Raw genomic sequence first — 27,687 nt, forward strand, 5'->3', positions numbered from 1 at the left:
GTAGGGAGGGGAAGATGGGGAGGGGCTGGGTGGGGAGGGTGGGGAGGGGCTGGGTAGGGAGGGGAGGATGGGGAGGGGCTGGGTGGGGAGGGTGGGGAGGGGCTGGGTGGGGAGGGGCTGGTCACCGCATGGTGCCCTTATAAAACTCAACGTTTAACCTACTCACGCCGGCTTGTGCCCACCCTCACAGTGGGGCATATTTGCGGAATACACCACGCCGCCGTTGACCCTGGCCATTGACTGAGCAACCCGACGTTCCTACCAGCTCCCTCCGCAGGAATGTGTTCTTGCTCAACACTCGAAACCACTGGTGGCTCAGTGGCAACGATGACTATACCATGATGATGGTAAACTGAGTCAACCATCCACTGGGATTTATCATTGCAACTTTCAGAATGTGAGCAGATCCCTCTGCCACGGCGTTCGCCAGCAAGATTCATCGTTTATTTGAGAGCATTTCAACTATTCATCCTTTATTGTCCCTGTTAAACTGTTTTCATATGCATTGTCACAAGTCCCCGTATCCATTTCCAGCATCAGTGCATGTTTCCAATGTTCATTCTTCATCATGTCCTGTTTTATGAAGAGAGGCCAAGACGATTTGAGATAATTAAGGATTTGAATTGGTATCAACCGAAAACGTGACCTTGTTTTAGTGGGTAGGGCATACACTCAGGAGGGAGATGTTAACGAAACTTGAAATAAATGTTAAACGGCAACGTCGCGAGCAGTGACACGACCTGCTTTTGTCTGTCGAAGATTCTGCTCTTAGATTTTGCCCCCGCTAGTGTATGTGAAGTTGCTGTATTGCACTCAGTTTTTGTACCAACATTCCTTGACTTGACTGGCCGGGTGGTGGCTCAGAGTGGTAGAGCGAGAGGCTCGCAATCGTGATGTTACCATTTCAAAACCTGGTTGGGAGTTGATTTAGCCGGTCATCGCTCTGGGGTGGCTAACATAAACGTAGATTTAAAATAAATTACGTAGAACTGCTTTTTGTCTTTAGTTTGTGGTCCTTCCTCCGCACCTCCGATTAGCACAGTTTGCTACGCAGGGTGCGAAAGAAGTTTAAAATACGGTACATACATAGCATGAGTGACACTATGTGGGTAAATCAACAGTGGTCGTCTCATGTATGAACTTGTCCCTGTCATAAGAATGAGTTTTTTTTTTTACCACTGGCTCAGGACTTTAAACGCAAAATAGGCACTGGCTGAATGCAGGAAATAGCTTTTTAAAAATGTACCTAGAGGGGGGGCTTAGCCCTCTCTGAAGGCAACCTGCCACTGTGGGACTGCATGGGAATACGTTGTTGCCTCGTTCGTGATTATGGGATCCAGCCACGGGTTCCTCCTCCTGGGAGTGAGACGTGCCCTGCCACGCTGCCGGCTTAGCAGTGCTCACAGCGCAAGCTCTTCATTATCGGTCCGACATGTGCTCCCGTCTTGATTTGAAGCTTTCGTGACTGCAGGAATCCATACTCTTTGGTTCTTTCGGTAGAGTCACGTGGGTATAAAATAAAATACGTACGAGTATGCGCTCCCGTGGCTGGCCCCGCGAGCGGCATCCAATCGGATCAAAAAAGCGCACAGCGAGGCACTTGCAGTGTTTGCGCAGAACGAAAAAGTTTAGCTTGCAGGCGTTTATGATGATAGCAAGCCGAATAACACATTCGGGCCACGTGTGGCAAGAGAGATAGAGAGAGAGTGCCCTTCTTTCTGTGACGTATAGGCGTGGTTTACATGTGCTTCGCAGGGAAAAACATGTAATTGCAGTTCCATAATCTGTTTATTGTGAGCCTGATGGTAAAGAAGGATGTGCTGTTTATTATGTGCTGCGAGTAATTATGTCAAGGGGCCACCTCAGTGTGAGCCTTTGTGTACGAAATGGACAAAACTCAGAACAGGGCCTGAATGAAATCCTGTTTCTCTGTGTCCCAGGGTCATTCACTTGGTTAGCAAGACACAGACTGTGAAACTGTCTCAATGAGACACAGGATGTCCCAATGAGACACAGGCTGTGTAGGCTGTCTCAGTGAGACACAGGTGGTGTAGGATGTCTCAATGAGACACAGGCTGTGTAGGATGTCCCAATGAGACACAGGCTGTGTAGGATGTCTCAGTGAGACACAGGCTGTGTAGGATGTCTCAATGAGACACAGGCTGTGTAGGATGTCCCAATGAGACACAGGCTGTGTAGGATGTCTCAATGAGACACAGGCTGTGTAGGATGTCTCAATAAGACACAGGCTGTGTGGGCTGTCTCAATGAGACACAGGCTGTGTAGGATGTCTCAGTGAGACACAGGCTGTGTGGGCTGTCTCAATGAGACACAGGCTGTGTAGGATGTCCCAATGAGACACAGGCTGTGTAGGATGTCCCAATGAGACACAGGCTGTGTAGGATGTCTCAGTGAGACACAGGCTGTGGAGGCTGTCTCAATGAGACAAAGGGATGTCTCAATTGCACACAGCGCTGTGGAGGTTGTCTCAATTAAAAACGTGCACCCAGGGTGATCAAAGCCTTTCCTTGTTCTGCTCTCCGCTCTTGGACGGGGCTCATGAGAGCCCTCACCAATTAATTTTTCCGATTCGGTGTCCATTTGATAAAATCACGCCGACAAGACGTATTTGTCCGAAAAAAAGCTTTTTGGTGACATTTAACTGAAGCGTCAACTCGCCGCGCTATTTTATTTATTGAAATGGCAGAATTGTGTTTTCACGTTTCACAAAATCCGTAAGCTTACCTTTGCATTACTGCGACGTCTTTATCCTGGATGAAAGTAGTATTGTTGATATGTACTCCAGGGTCCCATTAGCATCACGGGCAGCTTGCATCCCCTGGAATCCCCTCCTCCCCTTCCTCCTCGACTTTTGGGGCTCTGCAAGGTCCAGACCCTGGGATGAATATTGCCATAGCTGTCCCATCGCAGTGCGTGCAGCTATGAGCTGTGCATTCCAAATAGCCAACTCACGCGCATGCAAGAGTCATGCGCAATGGCCACTCTTATATTCCCAAGGTGCGTGTATGGTTGTTTCTGCTTTGTAATTAATGTCTCTTAAGTGTCAGGGGCGGTTTCTTCATTAGGGCGATTGGGCGACACACCACCAATGTCTTTCAACCACAGAGTCACGCTAGCCGTTACTGTGCCTCTGGATATAGTCCAATCAGCGTCATGTCACGTTCTGTGGAGTACCGCCTCTTTTTGGGCGATTTCACTCCGGCTGAGAATCGCCCCGAGTGGCCCCATAGACTTACATTCAAAGATGTTTTTTTTTCGAACGGCGGGTGCTCCAATGCATTCTCTATGGCTTCCGGGAGGGCTTGCACTAACGTGCTTACGTCATCATACGTGCTAACGTCATCATACGTAAGCACGTTTCATCCAACAATATAATTTATCGCCACCTAGTGGAATCTTTAATAAAATAAACTTGAGTGGTTTGTTTTAATAGTGAGTATAGAAACAAACAAGATGTATTGTAAGAGTCACTTTATTTTTCATTAATATTAAAGAAGTGAAGTTGCCTTTACATGCTTAAGCTGTTAATTTATCCATAGCATGGGTGGACCTTATCCTTATCAATCATCCAGACATTTGCCCCCCCTGAGAGATTTTGCAGGAGCCGCCACTGTTAAGTGTTCATATTTGTTGAAACTCACCAGATAACCGACCAGGTTGCTCTGTGATAATGATCTGCTTGAAATCTGGAGGTTGCAAGTTAAAGCCTTGGTTGGGGGTTGACTCAGCTCATCATCCGACTGGGGTGTTGCTAAAACGAGTATCACTTCGTGGTGAAATCAGTGGTGGTTGTCCAGTAAATCGACTCAATCCCTGCCAGGGGAACGTTACATTTCCACCACTGGCTCAGGGAAATGCGCACTGCAAAAATGCTCATTTAGGACAAAGCAGTCGCCAGAGCTGCATTTATGTCTGCAGGTGTTAGAGTGATTGTTAAAGGAAATCATGCACACCGCAGATTTGTCTATTGTGTGGTCTAATTTTACTGAAATCCTTTGTTTTAATAAATGGAAAATTGCTGCCATTCGATACGAAAATTGAATCTTGACTTAAAGTTTTCGTGACTGCAGGATATCATATTCTTTGGGTCTTTTGGTAAAGTCACGTAGATACGTTAAAAGAAAATAACAAAATAACAAAAAACTACTACGTTTCGATCGCAACACAACCGCTTGTGTTGCGATCGAAACGTCGTAGTTTTTTGTTATTTTGTTATTTTCTTTGAACCTATCTGCGTGACTTTACCGAAAAACCCAAAGAATATGAAAATTGAATCTTCAAGTAAACAAATACATTTTTGCTGCGAGTATTTATAATAATGTTCACTAATTTGAACATATTTTCGATGCTTTATTGTGCTAGGTTACAGATGCATAATTCATGTTTTGCAGCCATGAAGTTCTATTGCTATGTTATACAGCGATATTGCAACTGCATCAAATTCATGAGGATTTGGGCTGAGCCCTGTCCATCCCACACAGAGAGCCGCCTCAACACCACCTGTGGAAAGGGGGGTGTCCCCGTGGTGGTGAAATGTTAACTACCTAGCAAGGGGTTGGATCCCAACCCGGATGCCTGTATATTTGGAGTTTGCATGTTCTCCCCGTGCTCACGTGGATTTTTCTCCGAGGGTTTTCCCTCCACATTTTATAAACATGTTTTAGAGTTGTTGGCTGCTATTGATGTCCACCTGATAAGCCACATCGTTGTGGCCAGGTCGCTTCTGAAAAAAAAAGTTATTTAGCTCAGTGGGCCTTACCTAGCAAAAATAAAAGTTTAGTTTTGACACACACACAGAAACAAGGAGACAGGCAAAGGGGAATTATGGCGATACATAATCAGTGAGACTGAGATACTTTGAAACTCTAATTGGACGGCTTTGCATATTTATAAAGATGGCATTTGAGTTGCAACCACACCGAGATCTGCATAAAACTCAAAGGCCCATTGAAATCTGCATTTCAATGAAGATGTGAAATGACTTTTTGATAAACATGTCATATTCGTACCGATGCAACGGCCACGAAACCTGGATCCTGACGGAAAGGACACGCTCAAGGGTGCAAGCGACAGAAATGGGCTTCCTGTGCAGGGTGGCAAGGCTCTCTCTCTCTGGGATCGGGTGTGAAGCATGGCTATCCACCAGAGACACGGCGTGCAGTCGGCACTACTGAGCGTGCAGCCAGCTACAGTGGATTAATCATCTGCTCAGGATGCTGAAAGAAAGACTCCTCCCCGGGAGAGGTTCAAAGGACGTCATCTCGGCAAAAGACCCAGAGGCTGCTCACGATCGTGCTTGAAAGACCGGGGTGGTGCGCCTGGCCGAGGAGAGAACACGGATCATGGAGCCACAGTTGGTGCACCTGGCGGAGGACAGGGCAGGATGGAGGAAGGGCCTTGGTGGAGTCGCTGTCCCCGCAACCCGATTCGGTTCGGAAAAGCGACCCGATGTTGATTGATTGATTGATAAACATGTCCTCTTGCTTCATTCAAACTCCACGGTGTCTCTCTGCTCGAACAGGCACTGGGACAAGCACTTACCTCTGTTCACAGCCCTGAATCAGAAGGAAAAAATCACACATCCCGTGGCAGAGGTCTTTCTTTCAAATTGGACAATAATTAAGTATTTTCCCCCCGCCATGGCGTATTGGCAATTTTGTTGATCGTGCAGAAATTATGGTGCCGGGTTGACCCTTGACCAAGACGAGAGCCCACAACCTTGTGATTGTGAACATTTCAGGAACCACAGCACCCCCCGGCTGGATTTTTCTTCGGTAACGTGATAGAAATCATCATCCCCAACGTGTCTAGGGCCATTGATTTCTCCTCTCCACCTTAATTTATGAGTGCTGGTCTGCAACACGTACCATTGGTTAAGTAGAGTAGAAACTGTTGAAAAAAGAATGAGTTATACTTCTAGGAGTCGAAGGCCACTTAATCCCACATCCATTTGTAACGTTTACCCCTGCAAACTTAATACACAGATTGGTTTCTCTGCCAATATTTACACTCGAGGCACTTGCACTGTAACTATCACCAACACGTTAAGCAGAATATATCTTATTTTTGTATGTATTGCATGTATGTTGAAATTCTTTTGCACCGTACATAACTTTTACTCGGTCGCTTTGAGATCTTCCTCTTGCAGATGAGCAGGCTTCTTGCATAAGCTAGGTGAATTGTAGGTGGCTGGGGCAGGAGAGTGGTATCTGCTAGGTCTGCGTATAATAATAATATAACATCTCATTTCCCCAGTCTCATTAGGACTCAATAATTTTATTTGGAAAAGTGCAACGTCGGGATAGTTAGCTGGTTCCTACTGAGTGGGAGGGAGATGAAGAGTGCCTGGAGAATAAGTACAAACGTAGAAGCTGAATTTCACTCTGAATTCATACAGATAATCCTGGAACCTGCTTGCTGCACTATCTCCTCCTCGTCCTCCTCCTCGCGACCACGTGGCAGATCGGCACGTTGGTGGTGTCGATGCGTGTGGCTGACATCTGTGAGAGCCGAGATCTTTGTCCCCACAGTGCTGGATTTCAGCTGTGCATCGCCCCGCCTGAATTGTATTCAGCGTTTAGTATTTAGTGCTTCCCTTGCGATATACATATATACTTCCTTTTTCTGCCCTCGGAGGCACAACGTAATTGCATGCTCTCGTCACGTCACAATATAATTTTTTTTTACAGATGCATTTCCCTATCATTAAATGAACGTCCGTGTGCAAAATTATGATGAAGACATTTTCTTTCTTGGTATAATTGCGTGTCTGGTTGTCGAGGTGGAAGATACGTGGCGTTGCAGAGTCCTCGGGGGTCTAAGTAATACAACGTATGATGACAATTTGGAGGCATGTGACGGAGCCATGGCAACATAGGCGAAGTCCTCATTAGGACATTAATGTGTTGAACATTCGTCAAGTTCCTGTTATTTCTTCCTGGCTTGTATGCGTAACTGGATTTTGCAATTTCAAATGCTTCAATTAAAAATCATTTCACTAGCTCAAAACACTCTGGACCACCTTCTCTCAGCCTACTCCAGAGGCACCCACATGTCCCCTAAATGCCTCTAGGATCTGGGCATGTACATCTTCTCTAAGATCCTAGGTTGAGGATTCGGTCAATGGGCGACTGAGCATTTTTCCACGTGGCTCCCCCACACTCTGGAAAGCTTGTGTTTAGTCTGTGGCTATTTATAAACACATCTTCATAGCGTCTCTACGCTTCTTCCACTTATAGAACTATATAGATTATGTTGTTGTTTCACGAGTTACTTTAATTTGCCGCTGTATCTCGTACGGCGCTTTGAGATCCTCGATGAAAGGCGCTTTGCAAATTGAGCGATTGTTTTGTTTATTATTAAGCGAGCGTTGATGCGTTTCTTATCATCTCCCGTTCACAGCCCCGAGACAGTGGCGGGGGTAATTTCACATCCCATTGGCGGGCGGGCGGGCGGGGGGGGGGGTGAACCTTGACCTCCCCACAAATTGGTGCCCATTTTATTGCCCTCAGAGGGGTAATGGGCCGAGTCAACCCAACCCCCCCACCATACCCCCCCAAACTGGGATGTGTTCTCCACAACCTTCCGACTGTGAGCCTCTCACTCTTCCTGGTGGGAACTGAGTTTGTTATTTCCTGAACATCTAAGGCCATACCTAGCTATATTTAATTGCTGTAATTGTGTGTGCGGCAGCGTCATCCTCGTTGCAATCAAGCCATGAATACACATGCTATATTGTGGAGTTTGCATAATGCTAGCCGGGACTTTACTTAAATGTGTCATAATTGTGCATTGCATATCGGCTGCTGTCATTTTCACCGTGGTACTGCCACAGTAACTCTGGAATGCACACACACTCTACCTTAACTAATTGTCTGCGCCCATAATCAAATGATCCATCACAGGATTTTCACAGGTTTTTTTCTCGTGCGTCTCACCATTGCCAGTACATTTAGTCCATTTGGGTTTGAATTTCCTCAGTCATTTTTATTTCCTGCGAATTGTTTGATGTGCTAGTGTTCAGTTCAGTTCAGTAATTAGGTATAGCCCTGTGAGCCATTCGGCTCTTGAATCGGGTGCAACCGCAACAAAGAAAAAACATGAACAAGAAACATCTTAAAGTGACTATGCGCAAACAGAAAAATCCAGGAAAAAACAGCAAAGTCTTCCAGAAAAAGCACCGTATATCAATGCTGTGTGCAAACATCCAAGTGGGATGCAAGTCAAACAATAACAACCATAAGACAATTTAAATTAAAGTTATCAGTCTAACTCTGTACTACAACAAACAAATATGGCTAAACCAAAACGTTTTCGAAATTACCAAAATAAAGCCATAAAAACAATGTAACAGTGATCATAGGAACTGTGATTAAAATTTAACAATAAACGATATACATAACATGTACGACCAAACTTTGCAGCCATAGCTGGCAGCATGAGTCACTCCATAACAGCAGAAGTATCAGTAGTGTGGGTTGTGCATATGTACAACACTGTACGTGTGAAAATGACACCAAAGACGGCCTTGAAGGAATGATTGTACGCAAATTAATTGCGTATTGCCAAGGAGCATCATGGGTCAAAGCAAATATAAGCAAAGGTCCACTCTGTCCGTGCGGACAAACAAAATCATATTTGGAACCTGTCACTCCGCTGGCTTTTTACAGTCGTATTAATTGAGCAGCATTTGTTTTGCAGATCATCACCTTTCTATTCAAATAGGGATCTGTTTACCGTTCATAGCCCATTTTTGTACTCGATGTGTTTCGGGGCCATTTATTTAGTTCTCTGAAATATTGACGTTTTTGTCTTTGTCTTGCTGTTGCTATGCTCACGGCACCACGGGACATCCCTCGCAAAATATCCAGGCATCTCGCTAAACGCGACCATCCGTGTAACACATCGAATCAACTTAACCAAAAATTGGAAACATTGGTCAATAACATCCTTGGTGTCATGCAGGTGCTATAAAGATGTCACTGATAGGATGGGTTCTGATTGTATTTCACGCTTTCGGTGTTTTGTTCTTCAGCCTCGAAAACCTGCAGCCCCATGCAGTTCACGTGCAAAAACGGGCGGACGTGCATCTCCCTGGGGTGGAAGTGTGATGGCGACGACGACTGCCCTGATGGATCGGATGAAGCCGCCGATGTCTGTGAGTGGCTGGAGACGCGGCACAACGCTCGCCGCTCGTCACGGAGCTTTCGTGGTTCAATTTCGGCAAGCCGCCTCGGTTAATGAGTCCACGGTGGCCAAATATTACGTCCCTCGCCTGGTATGCAGGAGGTCGTGGGTTCGATCCCAACCCTGACACATGCTGCATTTTTGGAGTTTGTGTGTGTGTCTCCCTCTCTCTCTCATCGTCATCATCATCATCACGGTTGCTAGGAGATGTTAACTACCTCGCCTGGTGTACAGGATGTTGTGGGTTCCAGCCCGACCCTGACGCCTGCTGCTGTATATTTGGAGTCTGTGTCTCTCTCCCCGTGGTGGTCGCGTGGATTTTTCTCCGGTTCCTCTGGTTTTTCCCTCCATATTTAGAATGAATATGCGTTGAGGGCTCTACATTTCCACGTGATAAACCACTTCGTTGGGCTATCATTTGTGGCTAGGTTGCGTCAGCATAAAATAGTTATATAACTCAGCGGGCCTTCGCTGGTAAAATAAAAATAGTTTAGTTTATAGTTTTTACTTACAAAATCCGCATTCTGCTCGAAAAGCAGCCATTAGTGGTTCTGTTGACGTTCCAAACGAGTAGGCCGTTGTGTGTGCTGAAGCATTAGGTGATTTGGAAACGCATGGCGATCGTTGATCCAGAAGGGCCCCTCCTGAAAACGAGTCTCGAGGTTCGGTAAACAAGCATAACAATAAATAATAATAATGATGATATGTCACGTGACAACTGTCTGGGCACCGACCGCAGCCAATGCTGCTGTGTTGCTGTGTCCTGTTTCTCAGTCATAATGACTACAGTACCATTGGCTTAAAAAAAAACACAGCCTTCTCCCTCTGGTAATGCCTAATTGTTTCCTTAGCCTTTGAAAATACATGCCATCCAGAAGTCATCTCATTATTCCTTCTTCAAGAGATACAAATTTTTAAATAGAATATTTTATTTATACAGAATATGCATTGCTGAACGTGTATTCCCCCATTCACACTTTGATGCCATTTTCCCTATTTACCCTTTTAAACATTGATTGAGCAAACTTCGCTTTTTCTTTTGGCAGCTTCCTCATTTTCCAAGACTATAAAAATGCAAATTCGTACGCAACGGTGGGTGAACATGTTTGACACGTTTACCAAACGGCAATGTCTTAACACTTCTCGAGCCACGGAACCACACGATCGCTACATCGTATAGAAACTAAACCACGTGCAACAATGAACAGGAAACTCCAAACGCTGCGGCATCAATAACAGATGGCATTATTAAGCTTGTTTACCCCGGAGAGCCTCACCGACCGAGTCTCATGACTATGTTTCAGGAGAATCCTGCCTAGTGTTTTGCAGCCGGGAGTGGCGATTTCTCTGTATGTTTCCTATTACGTAATTTGCGCATACCGTCATTGGTATATGTAACATCCACTCCACTGTGAAGCAGACTGAACCTACATTCATAGTGAAGACACCCGCGGGATTAGAATGTCACAGATTGTGACCAACACTGCACATCATACAATATCACTTCAACTCGAGTAGCGCTTGAACTCAGAGGCGAAAGGCAGAACGTGACTGCCACTCTGTTTCCAGTCATGTCCAAGCCGGGTTACGCATCTTGCGCGCGCACGCACGGACACACACACACGCGCGCTGTGATAACGTTCACTCGGCGCTTTGCACGCCACTCGCTGCCCACTCTACCCCAAGGCGACTCTGCACACTGATGTGCCCTTGTATGTGCAGGTGACCTTTTGTCTCCCCAGAGGGAGCCTCATTTGCCCGTGACACACAGTCTCGATTGCTGAACGTGCTGAGTAATAGTGAGCACTGTCGTCAGACCAAGCGTCTGCCCCGCTTGCCAGATGTTGTGTACTTTGTATCCATGCCCGGTTGCATAAGACACCTCAGGTACATTTTGACTTTAATTTACATATTGGTCATAAGGACGAACAAAGTGAATACAACTTCAGTCGTAAGTGAATTTGTACAACGCCATACGTCTGTTTGAAGATTGTGAAGTATTTCAATATTTCATCTTTTATATAACAGAAAATTAGTTGCATTATTGTAAATTTTCCAGTACATGCGGCACATGGGTTAACATGAACATCTTAGGGGGGTTGGGGGGGTGAATGTCTGCATATATTTTGACATTCAATACAATAAACAGCATTGGCAGAATACCTGCTAATGTTTGCTTGATTCATACCTTCAAAAATTAATTACTTCCTGAATTGCCATTTATAGCTGTCACGGAGTATTTGCCACTTTTCTCAAAAAAATGCAAGTTAATTGGTGTGTCCTTCAGGGGGAGTGGTAGCGTTCCGGTTAGTGCAACGGAATCCGGCAGCCAGAGTTTGATTCTTGCTCATGACAAATAACAGCGGAGAATTCATCAACCTGTCCTGGGCCTCCCCAAGGTCGACCCAGCCTGTAAATGAGTACCTGGCGCAATGTGTAAGCATCACCACTGGGGAGACAAAGGCGGCCGTGCCTGGTGCTCCAACCTTCGTAGGTGCTCTCCAACAGGCATGTACCCCCAATAGTCTGTTGAAGGCTACACGGGGGGTCTTTGTCATTCACTCATAATTCATCACACAAAACCAATTTGTGTTTTGCTGCTCCGCTGAGCACGCGATGTCTCGCTGCGGCCCAGACGAGTGCCAGGTTGAGCCCGGTCTTCTCGATCCCCACACTCCGCCTCTCTTGGAGGAGTTCCACCCAGAGGGCGGTGGCCGTAATTTGGAATTTAAACGGCGGCGCATTTTGTTTATTTCGCTCGGTAATTGTCACTGCGGTTATTCACGTTAGGGCGTGAGTAACTGTGCGACGCATGCTAAGCAGCACGATGGAATGCCAGAGTGGGTAGTGTGAATGTTCTTGCGTTGGAGGGGATATTGGCTCATTTGTGCGGTGGCCTATTGACCGCCACTTATCAGCAACAAAATAAAGTGATATCGGTACACATGCACTCGGAAACTAAAATCACTGAAAGGTTTTGTATATTAAAAAAAATCAAGCGTACTAAAGTAGCCAAAGCATTTTTTATCAAACTGCACTCCTTACAATTGAGTTTGTCCAAGGGATGCGTTTTGACAGCGTCATGTTGCACACTGCTTTCACAAAAATGTGTTTCGACACAGCACACGAATGTTGTCTCCAATTGTATCTGCAGCAAATGCTTTGAGCAAAGGGATGCAACTATTGTATATATTTCAGAAGTGCTGGATATGCTTTGTCATATTAGAACATGATACATTAATTCTAAAACGTAAGCTTTCACGACCAATATGAATTCATGATAACGTTCATGGGTTAGATCTCGTCACTGCCAATGTGTCTTGAAGGACACCTTCACATTTTGGGCAAATGCCTGATGATGCTGGTTGTAATCACCAGCAAAAAAATCTCACTTAATTGTGCATGTTGTGGGATTGCTCTCCAACACACAGGTGGTGCTGAAGTAGTAATACATTTGCCCGTTCTGTTCACGTGGTAAAGCTTACTCTAATTGGCTTCGTCGGGTGGAGGTGGGTTTACGACACATTTACGCGATGTAACCCAAGCATTTTTTTTATCGAGCATGTGAAATCAAGTTTCTAATGGTCAAAAAAGTAATGCATGGTAGCCCAAATTAAGTAGCCAAAATGTTACTATAACGGAGCAGTGTTATGTGGGTGTAATATTTGGGCTATTCTGTACTTTATGTGGTTAGAGTGCTTGCGAGTTAAAATCCTGGTTCATGGTTGCTCCATCGAGGCCAATAATGTGAGGGTTTTTGGGAGTTAAAAGTGGTCATATGATGGAAACTGATCTCCATCATGGTAATGTGGAATTACCACAACTGGCTAGAGGCTGGCCCTTTGAGACGAGAGCTGCACCATTTCTAACTTGATCTGGATGATTCTTATACGGTACATTGCATCGGTACTGTGTAGATACTGTGTGTTTATATAAATTCACACACAATAAGTAAAGAGACTCTTACTTATCTCATCTCATCCCCCTGCCCCTATTCCAAAAATGTCCGCGCCATTCCTGGGGACTTCATTATCAGAATTGTCCAGGTTGCGCCATCAACCATTTCTGCTTTGGTGGCTCAGTCGCGACCCACGTTTTGTTCACTCTATCCCTTCCCTACCAAATGAATTCAAGAAAATTTCCATTTACTCTGCCCATTTCTAACCAACATTTTAAAATCAATCTCTCAGCTCCGGTATTGTCCCTTCCACCATCAAACTTGCAGCTGTTACCCCTCTCCTGAAAAAGACTGGCCTTGATTCCGAAGTTCCAAATTATTATCGCCCAATCTCCAATCTACCCTTCCTATCCAAGGTCGCCTGGTTGCCTTGCAGTTGAACCACCATCTGCATTCTAATGGCTTGCTGGATACATTCCAGTCTGAGTTCAGGGCCGGACACAGCACTGAGACAGCTCTGGTTAAAGTGGTGAACGACCCTTTGATTGCTGCTGACTTTTTCTCGTCCAGTATTCTCGCTTTTCTGGATCTGAGTTCAAGCCTTTGAAACCATCAATGGTGACAGCTTGACTGATCGCTTGAAAAGCATCACGGGGGTTTCAGGAACTGCTCTCCCTTGGTTCAGATCTTATCTAGCTAATCGGGAACAGTTCGTATCCATGGGAGATTTAAACTCTGCTCCCAACCCTGTTTCATTTGGGGTTCCTCAGGATTCAGTTCTTGGCCCTGTTCTCTTTTGTATTTAGATCGTCCCACTGGGTCATTTGCTCCAAAATATCGACCTGAAGTCCATTGCTATGCGTACGACACTCAAATTTACTTGCATATGGAGTCTGATACCCCCCCCCCCCCCGTCTGCCTCCATGCTTACTTTTGGGCTGGCTTCCATCAAAAGTTGGTTGCAACAAAACTTCCTCCAATTGAACGGTGTTAAAACGGAGGTGATGCTCATTGGGTCACCCCATCAACTTTATAAAGCTGCACCTTTCAACATTACGATTGACGGTCATGTTTATAATCAGTTTGGCACAAGAAGTAACACATCTAGGGGTATTTAGTGACTACATATTGTCCTTCAAGGCTCATATTTAAATATCACGAAGACTAACATTTTCAATCTTCGGAATATCTCCCGTATCCGACTCCTTCTCTCTGCCTCAGATGCTGAAAAGCTGGTCCATGTCTTCGTCTCATCTCGCATAGACCATGGTAATGTCTTACTACTCCCTGGCGGTGCTAAGAAGCTGCTAAACAATTTGCAGCATGTTCAGAATGCGGCTGCTGTGGTGTTAACCGGAACACCTTCTTCACATCACATTGCACCTGTTTTGGCCTCCCTGCACTGGCTTCCAGTTTCACGTTGAATACAGTTTAACATCCTATTGTTAACTTAGAAAGCAGTGAACCATCCTGCCCCAGCCTACATCATTGACATGCGGCACCCATGCGTCCTCTCAAGGTGACTAAGATCTGGGCATGATGCAGAGATCTTCTCTCTGCATTCCCAGCTCGAGGTGTCGGTCTATGGGTGACCGTGATTTTTCCCGTGCAGCCCCCAGGCTATGGAACGCTCTTCCACAAGATATCAGGGATCTCTGAGTCTGTGGACATTTAAAAAAATGTGCCTTAAAACATACGTATACGTTTCAGCTTATTCAACTTTTAATTCATTTAGTAAATTATTCTTAAAATGTATTTATAATATTTCTATGCTGAGTGTCTACTGCTGCTGTGTCATGTACAACGCTTGGAGATCCCTGATGACAAGCGATGTATAAATGTCATTATTATTATTAATAATGATTCTGTAATATGTCAGTGCGGGTTTTCTAAAATTTACAGCGTGACATAGACCTTATCGTTGTGCTTTCGTACAATGGGGTTTTTCTGTCCCAAGTGTCACGCGATCAACAATGGCGACACCCCTACGAGCTTGTACGTTATCAGAGCCACGTGCAGTTGTTTGCTTTTTGTCTTCTGAGAGTGCAATTCATGTATGTATAGAGCTCCAATACGGTGACGACTTGCATACATGTCAACCCAAAATGGTTCAAATCAGTGATACCCTTACCTGGAAAACCCCAAGAAACTGAGACAGAACCCTAAGAAACTGAGAGGGAAACCCAAGAAACCGCGGAACAGAAACATTATCTGTCACGCAGGATCGAGTAAGTCTACTTTTGGAGAAAATGTGGTTACTAAATGAGTTTGTGTGGCAGCAATAGGCTAACGTGCACCACTTAGTGAACATCCCTCCGTCGTAGGTAATAATAACAATGATAGCTTTAGATCGTTGTGATTGGTTTCCCACTGTCATCTCGAATTCCTTGAGTCACGACAAAAACATATGGAGATGACCCTTGCATAACCTGAACCTTGTAAGCAGCAGCAACAGCAGCGAGCGCGCTTCAATAAATAGCGCCGAGTATTATTTTCAAGTAAACAACAGAAAATATGGGAATCCATTCCGTGGCCGTGAGACACTCAATATTGTGAACAGCCGTGAGTCTCCAGGGTAATCCTTGAGGCTTGACTTGTATCCAACTGTGTGAATTGTGGCAACGTACATTATTTTGGTAGGCTGGTTACAATGAGACAAACGTACATTGCATTGGCATACAAATATTCCCGATTAGACGCAGCAAATATCGATCCCGTTTTCTATCTGGGCCTCCATTGACATGATTTGCATCTATCAGACACCCACTTTGTGTAAGTCGAACCCGTCACTGATCATTGAATCAAACAACCAATGATTTACGTGCTTATTTCCTTCTGGTTCTTCATCCAAAATCGTCACAAGCAATGTTGGCCAGGGTTGGAAGCATCAATTCACAATGCACCTCTACCATCTAAATTCTAGACAGACAAGACCGTTATGCCACGTGCAAACATTTCACACGTTTGGAGAATATTCTCACGGTCCATGCAATAGTCATCATCTTCCAAGTTTCATTCTTCAATAAATTGCAAGTGCCGCGGCTCTTCGAACGCGCAATTTTGCCGATGAGCCACTTTCTTTCAATGCGTGCTACGTCTACTATGCTGTATAGAAATCGGTAACAAAAAATTCCACTTGTATACAAGGATCATGCCCCGTTTGTTATGCAATTATTTTACGAAATTATCAATCAATCTTTAATTTATGTGCCAATATCGCCCTCGATAAAGTAGGCACCAGTGCACATGACAGCAGAACTGCAACAACAGCAACGCATAGAGAAACACGTCACGGTTTCAGCAGCTAACACTGGCTGAGCAAAGTAAATTGCAGCATTGATGTAGGGTCCAGAGTTATAAAAGGTCTATTAATTTATCGAAGCACCTCATTTATGCTTTTGATGACTTTACACTACGTCTTGTTGTTGTTGTTGTGTCAAAACTGCCTTGTAGTACTACGCCCGTTAATTATGGAGCCATGGAATTTATGCAGTAATTGGGGAAAATGCTTCCTAAACATTGATTCCAGCAGCTTTATTATTAGTAGTAAGGACCGATGTGATTTGCTTTCGGGCTCATCCTTTTATGAATCTCCCGGCAGTTGTAGGGAAGCTGTTTACGCCACTTAACCCGGCCTCGGGCTGCGTGCGAGGTGGCGCACGGCGTCATAAAGCATCCCGGATCCTTCGCTCGCAGTGCTCAGCCGCGTGTCTCATCTGCTCGCGGATGGTTCGGGTCCCAAGGCTCCCCTCAAGAGCCTCATTCTCTAAAGCAAACACGACCACCCTCGCAAACGAGCTCCCAGTTGTTCAGAGACGTTGCCGATAAACAAGGAGAAATATTCTAGATTTGAAGCTTTCGTGACTGCAAGAATTCATACTCTGACTTTTTTTTTCCCGGTAAAGTCACGTAGGTAAAAAATAGTAATAAAATAAAATAATAATAATCACGACGTTTCGGAGGCAACACAAGTCTCCGTCTTCAGGTAGGACCGTCACAGCTAAATTTACTGTATCAAGTCTTCATTCACTTGATACAGTAAATTTAGCTGTGATGGTCCCACCTGAAGATTTATTATTATTCTATTTAAATTTTTGACCTACGTGACTTTACCGATAAAAAAACCTAAGAGTAAGGAGAAATATGTTAAATATATGGCAACATTTTTGGCAGAGACTTTTTGAATTTTAACAAACTGTTTCAGACCCGAAAATACTTTTTACAAAAATGTGTAATCTTCAAAGGTAGGACATTGTCTGCAAGTGGCCTCGTTGTTTTCCTTCAAATTACTTTTGGCAAGTGATTGTGCAATCAAATTGTTCCTTTCAAGACAGTTTTGTTCTAAACATAGCAAGATAGCAACAAATCATAGTTATTTAGAGTGAAACGCATTCAAAGAGAAGTCAGATATACACAGCGTGGAAAACATATACTTTAGATGTTTTAAAAGGAAAACATTCAAACATTTATTCATATTTTTAGATTGATGGTTTCAAGAATGACAAATGGTAATGTACAAAAAAAAATTCGAAATTGAGTCTTTTCTTCTTCGGTTTTTTGTGTCCAATTCTACAAGAGTATGGCACACAATATATTTTTTGTTTTGCCCTCCCGAATATTTTCACGAAAATATTCGTACTGATGAGAAGCAATGTAATTGTATTTCCACATCATAGAATGCACACATCAACGTCCCCATTGAAATTGGATGGCAAAGCTGAAGGCTCTTCAAAAGATAACACTTTTGGAAGACAAATTGGTTTTTGTTGCTGCGGAAAAACTTTTATTTGTAAACATATTTCATACATTGTATTGTATATTTTTGTTTCCAATTTTTTCCCTCAAAAGGATTTGCTATAAAAATTATAATTTCAAATGTTTCACATATTTGGATGCGTGAATGTAAATATTTATCGTGTTCAAGCAAAATGCTTGAACAATTTTTGTAAAATAATTGCAACCAGATGGCATTGTGAGTGAAGGTTGCAAATTGTCAGGCCAGACACACGCCACCACCTTGCCAGCTTACTCTACGTATTTGGTGTCTCAAATCGGCTGTTTGCAGTGATCTCAGAGCTCAGCAGTTCTGCCGTTAGCCAGGCCCTGGCTGTAACTCCACGGTGGTGCCACTCGATCTGGTGAAATAGCTCCTGGGGGTCGGAGCTGCGCCAGCGCGTTAAAATTTAGTGCCGCTTTCCAGAGAATCTGAAGGCGCCTTGTTAGCCGTCGCTACATTAAGCGAGGTCCCACATTAACCATTCGAGACGAATTTGTCTGTAAACATCAACACCTCTCTCCAGCAAGTAACTTATGTCAGTGTTTAATTTAAGTAACGCTGATATGAAATTGCCCGTATGATTTATCTGCCCTTGCGGAGATGGTGATAACTCAACGAGGAGGGAATAAATAACTACATTATGATAATACGAACGTAATGAACATATGGTGTGTGTTCCAATTCTCTTTGGGATAACTGTGAAGATTAAAAAAAAAGTCTTAATAGATCGAAAAGTATTGATGTATGAAGTGCATACTGTGTAAGGGAGGGAGTGGAAAATCCGGTATTCATACTCAAATTTCAAAAGCAGGTTATTGCTTAACCATGGAAAAACTTCACTGTTGATTAAAATAAAATGAATTATTTTTTTTACATATATATTTTATTTAGAATTTAAACGGCTTGACGATGTTGGAAGTCGACCTATAGTTGCAGTAGTTTGTTGTTTTGCATGGAAATCATCGGCAGGCTGCTACGCGCATTTGTTTAGTAAGCGAGAAAACAACGGTGGCGATGGAGGGTGGTGGTAATTGCCGATTACGGTAAGGAAACCTGGCGTCACGACATTGTTCTCGCGTCCTGCTCGCTGGTTCACTTTGACACAAAGGACCTCATTCAGCACTGGTACTGGCAGCCAGACAGAGGCAGTGTGCCCATCGTGCAGTGATTAATATTCTTTCCTGCTCCGTGGGGAGTAGGATGCCTCGCTGGCACTTTGAGAAAATAGAATCTCTTTTATTCATCCTGGGTGTTGATGCCCTCTCACTCTACGGCCAGTGTAGAAGTTGTGACGTGTTAGTCGGCACAATGCCTGGACCAGAATTGTGACAGTTCGTGACTTTCTCGAGGTTGAATCCATCATTTATACACAAACGCTAAAGTTAACACCGATACAGATTTACCCAAATCATGTCCCTATTGCATTGGACTACACTTTCGTGTATTTCTTTCCGATAATAAAGTGAAGGCTGTAATGACAGCTCGTCAATGCTTAAAATTGCAAGTGATTGTGATGTAGGGTTTCTGCCATCCAATGGCAGCAGGGTGCCATTGAAGCCTGCTCTTGAAAAGTCTTACTCAGTGGCTGTCAGGAAAAAAATGGTGGCTCAGGGAACCAGGGACGTTCTAAAGCACATTCCTGCCATGTATTGTGTACATGACTCTGCCAATATATTACGGAATTCAAGGTGTGTCGGTTGCAGAACATGTATGGATGGGTGACCTGTCTGGCAGTTGTAACCCTTCTGTTACAATAGTGGGCATTCTGCCTCTTACTGTTGGGCACGTTTTTGATGTGTTCCTGTAACCTCCTTAACCACCTTCGAGAGAAACTTTGCTCAGCACCTCAAATTCATCTGCATTTGACCACTTCCATCGACACAAAACTGCCTGCACGCACGTGAAGTTCTAACTAAAAAAACAATTAACGGTAACTTTGACCTGGGATTGTGAAAATTCCACAATGCGGGTACCCTCTCCCGAGCAGAGAGGCCGTGTAATGTTACATGCACCTATGTAGCGCTGAACTTCTTTCGCACCGTGCATTGCCAATCGTTCTAATCGGAGGTCTCGTTCTTCAACCCCAGGTGTGCATCCAGCCTCCTCCCAGAGCACTGGCTCCGCAAACCACATGGGCTTCCGTACAAGTTGCTCGTAATCCAGAGCGTTGCCTGCAGGGTTGAAGTGTTCATATCTCTCTTGAGAAATGTTTGCACATTGGTGTCATTCGACCAACTCTTTGTATCTCTATTCGAAGCAAACGGCTAATGCTTAAGGTATGATGTGCAACAGAAGTAATAGAAGCAGCCCGTCACGCTTAACTACAGGATATGCTGCCATGCGATTTGACGTCTGAACACAGTGAGCAAATAATGAAAAAATGTCCACTTTCACTCCGACCTGGAGCTTGCTTATGAATATGTAGGGCACCAGGGCTCAAGAAAGTTACAGACGGGTGAGCAATTTTGACTTAATGCTTTCCTGACTGCAGGAATTCATATTCTTGGGTCTTTCGGTAAAGTCACATAGATAGGTGCAAAGACTAACGACGTTTCGATCGCAACACAAGCGGTCGTCTTCAGGAAAAGGGGGGTTAGCTTCCAAGACAAACTATTTATAGGGGTTTGACATGGGCGGCATCTCTTCAGAAATGTTAGTGACTCGGTCAGATGAACCTTCTTGTCTCGAAGTTTGTTAAAAGTTCTAATAGTTGTGTGGAAGCTCTCCCCGTAGAGGCGGTTAAATCTTGACTGCAAGAAGAGGACCGCTTGTGTTGCGATCGAAACAGTCGTAGTATTTGAACCTATCTACGTGACTTTACCTAAGACCCAAGAATAGGTGAGCAATTGTTTGGAATTTAAATTTGGCCCCTGCCCAGTTAGAGAATTGAATTTCCAAAAATGATATGTTTGTGCATGTCACATTGTCCACATGGACGAAGAGCTTTTGTATCTTGTGAAGTTATTAATTGGCAAAGTAAAACATGCAAAGTATGCTGTCTGCGCCACTGATGTTACACTTCCCCATTGCAAGTGTAACGGGTTCCGGAGACACTTGTACAGGTAACTTCTTTATTACAATACAACACTCCAACAGTCCAACTCTCCAACAGTCCTGATACTCTGTTACAGCCTAGGTACACAGCCTAGCTACACAGCCTAGATACTCTACTCTGGCTACGCTCCAGAACTCGCCCTCACAAGGTCGTAGAGTCGAGAGTTCCAGAGTCCCAGCGCTGGCTCTCACAGCATCCCAGGGTCTTCAGATGGCTGGTCGTGGGTCTTGGGTCTTGAGTTACAACTGGGCCCCGATCGTCCAGGGAGCTCTCCTTTTATGCCTGATCCAACGAGGGGTGGGGCCGTGTGCGCCACCAGACATCCCACAGAGCACACACAGCCCCCCCCCGTTGGCGGCGCCCAGGGGATTAAGCGCCTGGGAACTCAACGCCTGGCGCCCAGAGGCTTAAGCGTCTGGACCCCCTGGGAACCCAGCGCCTGGCGCCCAGAGGCTTAAGCGTCTGGACTCGCCTGGGATCCCAGAGCCCCCAGCAGCCCCTCCCTTCTTATGTCACTACACAAGCATGCTCATTGAATGAATATCTCCACAGTGAGAGGTAAATTAATTCTGACAAAAAAAATGCGATAGATTTTTGGGTCACATCGCGTCTCAGTAATAAGTTGTGTTGTACACCCTCCTCCACCTGACACAATGAATGAATAAAGTTGTCATGAGAATGAACAAGCGTGCAAATGTAATCTTGCCTCAGCACACCGACACTGCTGAAGCGTTAATAAATAGGCCACGTTTGTTCACGTGACAGTTTTATTCATTAGTCGTGTTGGGTGGAGGATGATTTACGACACACATTTTACTCACGCTATCTGACCCCAAAAAACTATTATTAATTACCGGTGTTTAGTATATTACGTGAATTGTACGAAGTCCAAATGCTGTCACACATACCGCTGTAAATAATAATTTCATGAGGGTGGTATTAGTCACCGCACATTACACACTGTGGCTCGCTGCAGACTCAAGTCCCGATCCAGCTTCTGGGATCGCGTCGATGTCACCATCCTAGAATCTCACCCAGATCGGGAAGAACGCTGCTCGCGGATGTCGAAAACAAACACCTCCTCGTTCGGGACCCTAAGCATCGCACCTCCTTGCTTTGACAATCATTCCTCGACGGCACTGGCGGTGTCACCAGAAACAGCATCGGAACATCAGCAGGCCGACGCGCACCTGTCCTTCCGCGAATTGGCTGTGGACACGTGACTCAAACTGTGGACCGCACAGTAACCCGCCGTAGTCTTGGCTCCTTCAGAGCAGCAACACTCCGCGGGTCTCTCTCGTGAGGCACACTCGTGGCTGCCAGGCCTCGACATTGACATCCACCTCCTGGACATTGCCATCTTTTGCGAGAATTGAATCCCCACACAGCGCACTTTTTTCCCCCACTCTATTTAGTTTTTTTGTTCATTCGCAATGCTAATAATGTCTACATCGGAAGTAGAAATTCCAGGTTCATTTATAGCATGAGATAACTCACTGGGCACTGTAACGGAGTATTTTGAGTAATAATTCTAATTCATTAACTTCATTCCATATTGACGCGTAAAGAAAAATATGTTGCTTTTTTTTATCTATCAGCCTTCTGGCCAATATTGTACCTAAGAGGCTGATATCAGCATGGAGAGGCCTTCACCCAAATCCTAGCTAAGGGTCTATTTGGCCCATCATCTCACCGGGTTTATAAAAATGACTTTGACGATTCGGAAGGTCAACAGCTGTTGTCTCATGGATATACTGGCCCCATTATGGGGACATACACAGCTCTAGCTTTCGAATTACGAGGCGAGATAAGCGCCACCAAACCGCCTCTCTTGACCAGAGACTCCTTGATCCCCGGCTTGTAGACGTCCGCGATTGGTGACTTAGCTGGAGATGTTGTGCTAATGCCCCCTGACTAGGGATGATCCTTGCGCTGCATTCGACGTGAGGAGAAGAGAGAGCCGCTCGTGTTTAAGAGCAAGGCGTGTGCACGGGTTTCCACGCAATTTGCCTTTGGTCATTATCTAAAAACGATTGCCTTAGCCTGGGTATAACGTGACACTTACATAATTTTAAATATATTTAGAGCCATACCCTGGAAAAGATTTTTTTTTACTGTTTCAATAATTTCGGATGATGTGCATTGGCTCGAATGTAATGTTCGATGTACATATTTATGCAGAATATTTGTTCGCGTGCGATGAAAAGGCTCTTAGCGCTTGCCTGTCGTGCATGAATAAGTAATGTGATTGTCGCTGTGTGATTTCTGTGGTGATGTCGTTAATTCTGGAACTTCAAAACTATTCATCACCGGCTTACCTAAATTGCTTACGGCAAAAAAAAACGTCTTCGTGATAAATGATTGCAAAAATAAAGCGATGTAATTTAAAATAACCGCATGTCGAGACAGAAAGCAGCAGAGCAGATGTGATTGATGTCTCAGGCCGGGCCCGGTGTTCACTTGTTCAACAAGTTTTGTTGTCACCATGGTGACTGTATGAAGGCAATTACCACCGCCCTCCATCGACACACCGGCCGTCCTGCTGGGTTGTCTTGCCTTGCCCGCCAGCTCCAGTTTAAGAGAGAAATTAGTCGAGAGCGACCTTCATTTTTTTTAGATCTCTGACGAGAATCGCTGCTAATTGACCTAAATGCAGTCGTTATCTAACTCTTGTTGACTACTACCGCAAGCTCCAGTTGAAGAGAGAAATTAGTCGAGAGCGACCTTCAATTTATATTTAGATCTCTGACGAGAATCGCTGCTAATTCACCTGAATGCAGTCGTTATGCACCTCCTGTTGACTAATACCGCAAGCTCCGTTGCGTAATGCGTTCCTTTCTCCGTTGAAGCGATATCGCGAGGACTGCGCGATTCTTCGCTTTACCCAAAGCGAGGTCGCTTGTGTGCTCAGGGGTAATGCATCAAAGCTTGCCCGGTTGACCGTTTACTGTTCATTGCCATTGACCAAGGTGGCTATTCCTGTGTCCAAACGAAATGATTGGCTAACGCGTGGCCTCGCTCTCATAATAAGCGCATTGGGGTGAGGCGTCGCTGACGCGACCCGAGCCGTTATGTTATTGTTGCTAAATGTGTCCTGCTCGGATGGCAAATATGTATTGAGTACATGCCACACGTCATCATTCCTCAGAGACGTGGGGCGTCAATGATTGTGTTCTGGAGACTCGTGAAAAATTAGACTGGCATGGACTCTCTTAACCTAATGAACAGGGATATGACTAATTCCATGGATTCCATTAGCAGTGCCACTAAATAAATGTACGTAGCTCAGAAGGTTATTGTTAATCTAAATGCAAATTACTATTTTATTAAATGAAAGCGCTCATAAACCTGCTTTGAATGACCGGTTAAAAAAAATATTCTTAAGCAGGTTTTTTGATGAAGTATTTGTCGGTGGATTGCTCTGAAAGAGATTTCACTGTGTCCATGCGTGGAAACACGGTGGCGGAGGCGGTCGTGATCATGGATGATGAGGCACACAATAAAGACAACTGTTACATGGGGGGGGGGGGGGGGGGGGGTTGTACATGTGCTTAATGGTAAATCATTGCCAGAATACAATGAAATAATATAAGATTCCATAAAAAATATAACAAGAACGGCGGTTGGTAAAATTGTCTTGGGCGAATTTATTACCATTATCGCAACTTAGATTGTGACCACTTAATGGTTTGCTCTATCAATGTTTATTTACAACATGGTACAAAGTATACGTTGATTTTTTTTGGGCCATAATGCGGTGAGAGCGTATAAACACCATGACGTAAATGTCAAAACTCCTGAAATATAATTGCGGCCGCTTCACCCATCAACACATTGCTGGAGAGACGCCGATCACATCGGTGCCATGCACATTGTGGACACTCCAGAAGCAACGATTACCCTTTGGGGGGAACGACGCATATATGTTGACCCCTGTTTGACCTGTACCTTGGGGGTCAGTGATGACCCCCTGCATTACCACGAAGTTACGGAGTTTTGATCTCGCACGTGCAGGGGGCCGGTAATCAAAAGAAAATACTTTTTTTAATCAAATTCGGTAAACAAAAATTTTTACCTCAACATTTCAAGAGCCGCAATGCAATGTGGTGAATACGAGACCGGTTGGTCCTCAGTGTACAGCGTCACGAAGCGGTCCCTTTAACCGACACCTGCCCCTGTGCAGAATCGCAGAGCGAGTGCGTGTTGGAGGGGATAGGAGGGGGGGGACCCCTTGTGACACGAGAACTTGAACTCTGCTCCCAAACGCCATCACCTGTTGCTCGACTCCACTGCACTGCGTCCTTTTCCTCAAGATTATACAATGCAGGAATTCTGCGTGGGGGGGGGGGGGGGCGATTCCCTGCACAATAACTGCGATTGTTGTAATTAAGCTGAAGCATGTGGGGAATTAACAACCAATAATGCACTGGGCTCACTTGGCTACACAGCCGGTTCCACTAATCACACTCAAGCTATTGCATGCACGAGAGCGGCCTTCTACAGGCTGCATTAAGGTCAGTACTGTACTGGCCTTAATGCGGTTTTAAGTGGCCCAAGGTGTCAGTGGCATTCCTATGGATTTACTACCCACACACGTTTCCCGATTACAGAGACCTGGATGGTCGTTGTGTTGACACAGCTTTAACAAATTCCCCCATTTCGCTGGGGCCCATGAACAAAATCCCCACGTGCATGATAGCTCCGAGCACGCCTGCCCTACACAATGCCTGTTGATGTCAGCTCCCGGTGGCATTGGTTTAATCGATTAAGCCTCGTCCGTGGAACTCTGCGAAGTCAGGCCTAGCCTCCCTGCAAATAACGCCCTTGGCAAAATAAGTATTTAATGCTGCTTGAGAACAATAATCTTGTAATAATCCTGTCTGTGCTTTCTTTTCGTGTCCATCATGTGGCTCGTGTGGATGTGTGTTACCCATTGTATATATACACCGTGATGTGTAAATGTTGTTTTAAAACATGGAGAACTCTCTACTCGTGTACCTTTGGTGCCCTTCTGACCTTTGCCCTCTGTCTGGGCAGTCACCCTCGCCGCGCCCCCCTCCTCCCCACCGAGGCTCATGGGAGCTCGGGGATTGAGTTCAAGTTGATTTTGTTGAACTCCAGCGAGAGCTCAAGTGACCAGGATGAGAAGAGTGACTCCGGGTCACCTAAGTTACCAAAGCAATGAAATCAAGTGTAATAACGAAGCAGATAGAGATGACAGCAACCGTGTTACGGAAGCCATTGACAATACCCCATGGACGTAAAAAAAATACTTGATGGAAAATTGAAAATGGACTTAAGCTGATTATTGCACTGTATGTAAACAGACCAGGATATTTGTCAAATTCAGTTGCAAGTAAAGTTACCGTACAAAATCGACAACTTGGTATCAAGTTGTGATTGACATGGAGTTAACCAAGGGCATTTTAAAGCAGGGCTGTGTTTTTTAAGCACATGGCTGCTGGAATACATTGCCCCAGAAACCGTGTCGGTGATAGATTAAATGGGATTTTCTTTCATCAGTTAAACTGTTTTGTATGCACATCATATACTAAAGCAGCACGAAAACCTGTTTTGACAAATGTAATGCACACACATTTTACTGTGAATCAAATATACAAAAAAATTATACACATATACGAAACAGTGAATGACTTTCCAGGAATGGATATGATTAATGTTCATTATTCTTTCCGCTGAAGGCCCACTTTGTCTTGAATGTATTTGATAGGCCCTCTCTGCCTTACAAATGTTCAATCTCATTCCGTCGCTGTTCTTGTTAGCATCTCAATAATAAGCCACATTTTAATGTTGAGGGTGTTGTAAAACTGATTATTTGGTGATGCTGCTGCGTTAGTAGTTTTGCGAAGGCACAATTAAGCAAAAAAAATGCAATACGTTCGTCATTAACATTGCCTGCAAGTTAAATCGTATAATAGGCAATGTCTTGGGAAGTGACCATTCTTTATGGCACACACATACGGATGCCAGGGTGATAGGTGGATACGAGTTGACGACTGCACTTCATGGGGTATGAGTTGGAGACTGCACTTAATGATTGTAGATTGTCACCATGGTGACAACAACTTAAAAGGGTTTTTTTTCGTAGCCAATGAAAATAACCATATTTGACTCTTTGATTCTTTCGGTAAAGTCACGTATGTATATATATATAATATATATTTTATTAAATGTTTCTAATATATATTTTATTTTATTTTTCTACCTACGTGACTTTACCGAAAGAACCAGAGAGTATAGATTCCTGCAGTCACGAAAGCTTCAAATCAAGATTTAGCCTTATTTTGTGTTTGGTTAGGCCACGTTATAGTTTATTGCCAACATTTGCGAGGGGGCACGTTGGCAGGCACTGTCTGCCACCCCTTCGATGTGTTTGCCAGTGGTAAATACGGAACACGTATTTATTTGCTTCCCAGATTAATCAAATATAAATATGACCAGCACCTGCGATGGCTCCCCTGAGGTCAGATCTGGCGTTGCCCGCTGAGACAGCTGAGCCCTCATTTTGAAAACCACTCATCCACAAGGGGCGGTCAAAGCATTTTGATAATGGAATATTAAAGATACGAACTGTCTTGCACTTTCAATGCAGTCAACCTGAAAATCAATGCAATTGTAATGAGTTTAACTGAGTCGCAGACGTAGACTTGGAGGCAGCACATTTATTTAACTCCAACACACGGGGTAACTTTCCCCTTAGCAGAATAACAACCTATGGTGGTGACCACC

At 44.6% G+C, this 27,687-nt stretch overlaps 1 protein-coding gene across 1 annotated transcript in view; it reads left to right on the plus strand.

The window, feature by feature from the left end:
- LOC133345292 (low-density lipoprotein receptor-related protein 1-like) overlaps nucleotides 1–27,687 on the plus strand; it is a 241,380-nt gene that overhangs the window by 43,588 nt on the left and 170,105 nt on the right. Inside the window, 1 exon segment of the mRNA XM_061555928.1 lies at nucleotides 9,056–9,178. Coding sequence (XP_061411912.1) covers nucleotides 9,056–9,178 — 123 coding nt within the window.

The sequence above is a fragment of the Lethenteron reissneri genome, chromosome 21 (assembly GCF_015708825.2).
Source record: "Lethenteron reissneri isolate LAM-NWPU_2019-01 chromosome 21, ASM1570882v1, whole genome shotgun sequence".
NCBI lineage: Eukaryota > Metazoa > Chordata > Hyperoartia > Petromyzontiformes > Petromyzontidae > Lethenteron > Lethenteron reissneri.